At 41.1% G+C, this 8,327-nt stretch overlaps 2 protein-coding genes across 2 annotated transcripts; both read right to left on the bottom strand.

The window, feature by feature from the left end:
* Positions 1 to 1,651: 1,651 nt before the first annotated feature.
* LOC145772374 (uncharacterized) lies at positions 1,652 to 4,507 on the bottom strand. Its single transcript, XM_082584253.1, has one exon. The coding sequence runs from the start codon at positions 4,505 to 4,507 to the stop codon at positions 1,652 to 1,654; it is 2,856 nt and encodes a 951-aa protein (XP_082440379.1).
* Positions 4,508 to 6,267: 1,760 nt separating this feature from the next.
* LOC145772373 (uncharacterized) lies at positions 6,268 to 7,308 on the bottom strand. Its single transcript, XM_082584252.1, has one exon. It carries the CDS (start codon positions 7,306 to 7,308, stop codon positions 6,268 to 6,270), a length of 1,041 nt encoding a protein of 346 aa, XP_082440378.1.
* Positions 7,309 to 8,327: the final 1,019 nt, after the last annotated feature.

Raw genomic sequence — 8,327 nt, 5'->3', positions numbered from 1 at the left:
GTAAATAGGGGAACAAGTCTTTTAGGCGCAGACAGTTAGGCGCAGACAGTTAGGCGCAGACAGTTAGGCGCTGGACAAATAGGTGCGCACACTGTGGCGTCTAGATATTTAGGTGTGGAGCACTGTGGCGCCCATTCATTTAGGTGCTATTCCTAGTTAAGTCTGCAAATTGTATCAGCTTGGCAGGTAGGGCAATGCTTTTCACACAAAATCTTATTTTGAACCGAAAAATATGTCATGGCTTCCGTGCGTGAAGCTGCTTAAACCGGCAATGCTTTTCACACAAAATGTTATATTGAACAGAAAAATATATTGTCTTTTAATGCGCGTGTTCGGCATTTATTTGTTGTTAGTCCAAGTTTGCATTGGCGAAAGCGTTATCAATAAATACTCAAGTTTCCAAACATGACTGAGTTCACTTTTAGTTAAGTCAAATAATATCTACACTAAACATCAGTAAAAAATATACCGTAGCCTATATTCAAGCAGGTGGTAGGCTTGAGTGAAGAGTAACTTAGTTTTCCGTCAAAACCCCGACTAGGTTTAATAACGAGCAAAGTCGCACCATTATGCTTGCAGCTTGTAGCCAGGGTTCATATGCCCTATAGAAATGTATTCATATTGTAGTAGAGCGTTGTCCCATACGAACTCGCCACACTACCAATCCATTCCGAGTAGAAGTAATTGCGAAAGATAACAGATTAAGTAAGGTTCCATCTGGCTGCAACCTGTGTAAAGGATGCATAGCAAATGTCCTGTGGAGATGTGCTAATATCAAGAGTAGTAGAGCGTTGTCTCGCACTTCATCTCCACACGCGCATTAACAATACAACATTTTATCTTTCTGTTCAATATAAGATTTTGTGTGAAAAGCATTGCCCTATCTGCCAAGCTGATACAATCTGTAGACTTTACTAGTAATAGCACCTAAATGACCGGGCGCCACAGTGCTCCGCACCTAAATATCCAGACGCCACAGTGTGCGCGCCTATTTGACCGGCGCCTAACTGTCTGCACCTAAAAGACGTGGACCCGTAAATAGGTCCTCAAACAGCTACGTAACTTACTATATGTCCAGCATCACAATCAAAGTGCCCACAACAAACTTTATTGTTATATTTTAAGCTTTAAGCACATCTTTGGCATTTTAAATCTTTCTGCTTTTTCAAGCCTCTGAAATCTTATGATAGGAGTTGTTTTATTAAGAATGCTGCCATACAAAACTATTGATTGATTGATTGTTATGGTTTGTTTTATGTCGCTTTACAACATCTATGGTCTTTTAGCGACAGTCATTATTATAATAGCTATTTAGCACAGTTAGAACACAACAGGGCATAGTGAAGGGTGCAATACGACACAGCACAACATAATATGATACAATAGTTTAAACACATCATTAGTGGAAAAGAAATTCTTGTAGGAGGTTAGGCCCACGAAAGTCAGGTACTTCTTTGGAATTGCACGCTTGGTGTTACAAACTGAAACAAAATAAGGAAAGCCCAGCCAGCAAATCAATCGCCTTCCACACCGATTCAATGTCCAAAGACGCTGAATCAATGTAAAAAGCGATCGATCTCTGGCTGGGAGCAGACACGACACGGGTGCACTACAGTATAACATGGATAATTACAGTGATTAAAACAATAATTTAAATGAGCTTATTGCAGGAGTTTATAAAAGCCAGCAGATGTGTAGTAGTTGGACGATTTTCAGCAAAATTTTTCACCGATATGTTTATTCCATGCTTGCTCAGATTTTGTTCAAGACACTTCCTTTGAGTTGCATATTTACTGCAATGAAATAGAAAATGATTCACAGTCTCAGGGGTCATACATGTGTCGCATAGTCCAGAAGTGTGGCATCCGATCTTGAAGAGGTGTTGGTTTAAACGACAGTGACCGGTGATGAGTCTAAAAACGGTTGGATGGTCAGGCACTTTGTTTGTTCCTGCACTTTTGGTGTCAGGATATATAGATTTGTAGAGTTGGCCTGTGGTACTGTTTATATAATGATTATTCCATTTTTGCAGAGCTAGATCTTTGGTGAGGTTTTTGACTTCACTTAGGCTGAGTTTTGTGTTTGCGGAGATGGGGGTAATGGCTGATGTTGGTATTGCTGGTATGGCTCCTGCAGCAAGTTTTGCTAAGAAATCAGCAGTTTCGTTTCCAGGAATGCCTACATGACTAGGAACCCATAAAAACTTTACTTTTGTTGTATTTGATATAATGCTGGAGTGAAGCAGAAGTATGTCATTGATTAAGCTGTGTTTTGTCCAAGTTGGATTTGAAATCGTCCGTAGTGCACTTAAGCAGTCGCTAATGATGACCGACTTACTTTGTTTGGTCTCTTTTATCCAAATAAGTGCAGCCTTTATTGCAAACAGTTCGACACTGAACACAGATGCGGATCTATTAATTGTGAAACAGCGTTTTATTCCATGGCGGTTTACAAAAAAGGAAGATCCGGTTTTCGTGTTGGTCTTGGATCCGTCTGTATATATGTTGAGAAATTCTGAGTAATTTTTTGTGAGGTGCTCAGCGACTATACCAGAGATGGCATTTGGATGGTCAAACTGGGAGGTTTCAGTTACAAGGGTGTAGTCAGTTGTGGGTATATAGACTTCCCAGGGTGGGATAGATGGTTCTTGGATGAGGTTTACGGTAATATTCGTGTCTATTGTCTCGATGAGGGAATGGAATGGTTGGTAGTTACTTGTGTTGATCAAATTTCTTGGCAAACTTTCCTCGAGGATGTCATGTGCTGGGTGGCGTAAAAATGTCAGAATGTGGGCTTTGTAGTTTAGACAAAGTTGCTCGTATCTAAGTGACAAAGGTAATTCATTGCAGTAGTGTTGTAGGTTTGAAATTGGGGTACTTTTCATTGCTCTGGAGCATATTCTTAGAGCTTCATTTTGTAATGTCAGAATTGGTTGGAGTGTGGTTTTGTTTGTGGCAAAATATGCTTCCATACCATATTCAATAACCGATCGTATTATGGCTCTGTAGATGCAAAGCAGTGCTGATTTTCCTGCTCCCCAGTTTGTGCCCTTCAGTACACGAAGAACATTTAGTCTTGATTTGGATTTTTCTGCAACATGTTTAGCATGGATGCTATACTTTCCATTTGACTGAAATGTGATTCCAAGGTATTTGTAGTCTTTTTTGATGGGGATTAACGATTTTTTTATTTCGAGTGTACACGGATCATATTTACGTTTGTTTGTAAAGAGCACAACCGCTGATTTGTTTGCGGAGATCTTGAAGCCCCATTTATCACACCAGTCTTTGGTTTTTGAAAAGTCAGATTTGATTATATTAGACAGAGTTGAGATGTCTTCACCTGTTTTCCAAAAACAGAAGTCATCTGCAAAAAGTGCTGTAGAAGAGGTAATTAAGTTTGGTAAATCGTTGATCGCTACGTTGAATAGTAATGGACTAATAACGCTGCCTTGAGGAATTCCGTTTTCTAGTTTTCTTGTGGTAGATAAAGCTTTGACAACCTTGACTTGAAAAGTACGATTTGACAGGAAAGATTTGATCCAAGATAGCATGGCTCCTTTAATCCCTAAGTCATATAGTTTTAGGAGGACTGCGTCGGGATAGACCATATCATAAGCTTTCTCAAGGTCAAGAAATACTGTTTGTACTGATTCACCGCAAGATAAGGATATTTGGATGGTGTCGTGGAGTCTGATAATATGATCTGTCGTTCGACGTCTTTTTCTGAATCCAGACTGTTGAAGATGGAGTAGATTGTTTTGTTCTAGATACCATCTGAGGCGATTAGTTACTATTTTCTCCATAGTTTTGCAAAGGGTGCTGGTTAAAGAAATTGGTCTGTAGGAGGAGGGTATACCCGTTGGTTTGTTTGGCTTATGAATTGGGATGATGATTGAATGTTTCCATTTGAGTGGCAGTGTACCTGTTGACCAGACGTAGTTAAAGAAGTCGAGGAGGATATTCAAACTGCAAGGGGGTAGATGACATAACATTTGATAATAAATGCCGTCCGCTCCTGCGGCAGTGTTTTTATTACCTTTTAGGACTGTCTTCAACTCGTTCATTTGCAGGGGTGAATTGTAAGATTTATTGTAGAAATGGGTTGCCAGTTTTGATTGTAGATTGTTCGAAATTGAACGACTGGAATTTTCACGGAATGTTTTTGAATAGTTGGTTGAGCTGCTAACTGAGAGAAATTGATCTGCAAGGATGTTGGCTTTGTTGGTATCACTTTCTGCTTTAGTGGCAAGAGTGGGAATTCTTTTGGTTTCCTTTATGCCTGAAAATTTTTTAATAATTTTCCACACTTTGTCAAGCTTTGTTTTACTATCGAGGGAACAGCAGAAATTGTTCCAGCTTTCTTTTTTTGCTTGGATGATGGTTTTTCTGGCAATTGCTCGGAGGCGTTTAAAGGCTTGGATGTCTATTGGGTGTCTGGTACGATGAAGACGTTGTAGTGCTATCTTTTTGTTCCTTACTGCTCGTTTACAATCGTCATTTGGCATCAACCAGAACTCCCTAAGAAGATCAGGAAAGCACCCTTGCCCGGTATGCCTAAGTGGAACCGGTAGCAACTCTATCTTCTGCACCAATTGCTCCCACTGGGTCCACAAAAAGTGTAGTGGAATTAAAGGGTCACTCAGACCGGACCCACACTACTCATGCCCACGCTGTCAGGGCACAGCAAGACCAATAGATGGCAGGCCGGTAAGCGAGGTTGAGATTGAAGGTGGCACACTTGACGTGGTAGCTGACTTTTGCTACCTTGGTGATACCATGTCTTCTGGAGGGGGGTGTGAGCATGCGGCTATAACTCGGTGCAAGTCAGCCTGGAAAAAGTTTAGAGAATTTCTCCCTATCCTCACAAGCAAGCAACTTCCTGCTGCAACCAGAGGACAAGTTTACTCCAGTTGTGTGAGGAGTGTCATGCTCTATGGCTCTGAAACGTGGGCTACTTTAGCAAGCACCGTCAAGCGCCTACAACGTAATGACAGAGCGATGGTAAGATGGACCTGCCTGGTCGGGCCTGAGGACAACATCCGGTTTGAGACTCTGCTATCAAAGCTCAAATTAAAAGACATCGGTGAAGTTCTCCAATTAGGCAGACTGAGATGGCTTGGTCACGTTGAGCGCAGCTCAAGCTGGATCTCACAGGTCAGATGTGTCAACATCGCAGCACAGCGGGGTCAAGGTAGACCAAAACTTTCTTGGGAAGAACTTGTAAAACGTGACCTTGTAGCCCTGAACATGGACTCTGCCAACCCAATAAATCGCGAAGTGTGGAGGGGAAGACTTCGTTCTCGACAGACAGACAGGCCACACCCTCGACATGAGGATTAATTCATGGCCTGTATAATCTAAATTGGTTGATGATGATGATGATGATGATTCCACCATGGAACGCCATTTAATTTGAATGGTTTGGCTTTAGGAATTGCTATAGACGCGCAGAGTTGGATAGTTTCGGAGAGGTTTTAGTTAAATGTATTTATATCATTTGAGACAACAGAAGAATTTAGATTTTCTTGGCATAATTTGGAATACTTTGCCCAATCAGCTCTTTGGAATGCCCATGATGGTACAAACTTTGCATTATCTGAAGAAACATTGACTGTAGTAGCGACTATGCAGTGGTCACTACCCAAAAATTCATTGGTGACATCGGTGATGCATTTGTGCCCAAGGGAAGTAGAAGCAATAGTGAGGTCTAGAGTGTTCCATCGGATTTCCGGCTTATTTAAAGACATGTGGGTGGGAACAGTGGTGTTGAGGATTACTGCATCATGATTTTCAATTAGTTCAAGTAGAGCATACCCTCTATTATTATTGTTGTTGCACCCCCACATGACATGGTGGGCATTGAAATCACCGCAAATTAATAATTTATTATGGTTATTGAAAATACAGTTTATTTGGTCACCTGCAAATGCGTTGGTGGGTGGGTTATATATACTGCATACAGTTAGGTGTTCGATTTTAATTGCAATAATTTCCAGCCGTGGGTCTGCATCCGGGATGGGTAGCTCTGTAAAGGAGATATTTCTTTTAATGCAGATTCCGACACCACCTCCTTTTCCCAAGTAAGCAGGTCTGTCTTTTCTGTAGAGATGATATCCATTAATATTAGGGGAGTATTTAGGAGTTAGGTGTGTTTCTTGTAAGCAAATGATATCCGGTGGGGTTTGTGAGCTTGCTATTAGTTGATTCAATTCCGGGATTTTCCTATAAATTGACCGACAGTTCCACTGCCACACTGTGAGGAACATTAAATTATTAGTGATTTTAACATGTCCGAGTTTGTTAGAAATCCCATTCTAGAACCTGCTGCATCGGCGATAATTTGAAAAATGTCAATTTCTTTATTTTGGCTTTGAGCATACGTTGTCTTGGTAATCACTTCTGCTAAAAAGGCAAGAAGTAAGATTGGGTTATTTATAAAGTGGCCGCCCTCGTCTCCTACATTGGTTGGTTTAGAGGGTCCGGGTTTTTCCATTGTGACTGGAGTAATATTTATACCGTCATTAGTTTGGTTAGAGGATAGATTTTTATTCAATTGGCTTGTTTGAGTTGTGCTTGCTACAAGAGGAGGGAAGTCCAGATCATAACTTGGCATTTCTGTATTTACAGCTCTTTGCTGCTTGCAGGCTTCAGCATATGTTAGGTTCTTAGTGGTTTTCATTTTCTGAATGGCTTTTTCTTTCAAGTACTTGGGGCAGTTTTTAGAAATAGCGACGTGATTTCCACCACAATTTGAGCATTTTACTGCTATACTTGGGCATTCATCATGCCTGTGTTGTTCACCGCATCGGAGACATTTGGTTTTAGATCTGCACAATTTTGCTATGTGTCCAAATCGATTGCAGTTGTAACATCTTAAGGGTTTTGGAATGTATTGCGAGACTCTAAAACGTTGATAACCTATTTTTATTGAGTCTGGTAGTGATTTGCTATTGAAGATTAATAACACAGTGGTAGATGCAATTAGTTCAGACGAGTCAGAATTTCTTTTATTAAACCTTTTAACCGACCTTATGTTCGCATCCTTCAGCGCCGCAAGAATATCTCCATTCTCCATGCCGAGAGGAATATTATATATTACTCCACTTGCTCCAGGTGGTCTTTTGGCGTAGGCGGTGATCGGAATGTTGATGGTGTTTCCATCCGTCAGTGTCTTGGTTTTGAGGATAACCTCTATCTGGCTTGGGTTTGCATTTATCTGAAGTCCTCCATCTTGTCTTGCTGAGCAGGATTTGTATTCGCCTATTAGATATTGCAGACATCGGTCGATCAGTATCGGCGAATACATTTTTAATGTTTTTTTTTGCTCTCCCGGCTGGTTCGATTTCAATATGACTGTAGTAGTATTGTTGCCATTTTCGTCTGGGTTGTTTTCCGTTTGGTACTCTTCTTTGGAATGCATTCGTTTTCTTTTTAGAGACGGCGTCTCCTTCTTGTTTTCTGGGTCGTCTGTCTCGGGTGCAACTTAGTTCGTACCTTGAACCATTCGTACAGTCAGTTCGTACCCTAAAAAGATCGAGAGAAAAAATTAAAAAAAGCCGAAGTTGCTGATCGCAGTTTAATAGCACAAAGCCGAAGTCGCTGATCGGAGTTTCCCCAAACAATTTGAAACAAACTCGAGGGTTAGCGGAAACTGTGGTTAGCGGAAATTGCAAAACTGCGGGAAAATGTTTGTGGAAACTGCGATCAGCAAGGGTTAGGGTTAGAGCATAGATTACTCTATGGTTAGAGTTAGGGTAAGCGGAAACTGCGGAAAAATGTTTGCGGAAACTGTGATCAGCGAGGGTTAGAGCATAGATCACTCTATGGCTAGGGTAAAAGTTAGCGGAAACTGCAGAAAAATGTTTGCGGAAACTGCAATCAGCGAGGGTTAGGGTTAGAGCATAGATTACTCTATGGTTAGAGTTAGGGTAAGCGGAAACTGCGGTTAGCGGAAACTGCGGAAAAATGTTTGCGGAAACTGCGATCAGCGAGGGTTAGAGCATAGATTATTCTATGGTTAGGGTAACAGCGGAAACTGCAGAAAAAGGTTTGCGGAAACTGCGATCAGCGAGGGTTAGAGCATAGATTACTCTATGGTTAGAAATTAGAATTAGGGTAAGGGGTACGGTAACGGAAACTGCGGAAAAATTTTTGTGGAAACTGCGATCAGCGAGGGTTAGGGTTAGAGCATAAATTACTCTATGGTTAGGGTTAGCGGAAACTGCGGAAAAATGTTTGCGGAAACTGCGATCAGCGGACTTCGGTTTTGAGCTATTTTTTCTCTCGATCTTTTCAGGGGAAAATTTTAAAGCGATTGCGAAAACT

Source organism: Aplidium turbinatum, chromosome 6, assembly GCF_918807975.1.
Source record: "Aplidium turbinatum chromosome 6, kaAplTurb1.1, whole genome shotgun sequence".
Classification (NCBI taxonomy): Eukaryota; Metazoa; Chordata; class Ascidiacea; order Aplousobranchia; family Polyclinidae; genus Aplidium; species Aplidium turbinatum.
Note: the sequence above shows the minus strand (reverse complement) of the source record. Positions and strands in the feature narration are given on the sequence as shown.

Coding starts and splice junctions, on each gene's coding strand:
- LOC145772374 (XM_082584253.1), bottom strand. CDS start 4,507: ATGCCAAATGACGATTGTAAACGAGCAGTAAGGAACAAAAAGATAGCA.
- LOC145772373 (XM_082584252.1), bottom strand. CDS start 7,308: ATGTATTCGCCGATACTGATCGACCGATGTCTGCAATATCTAATAGGC.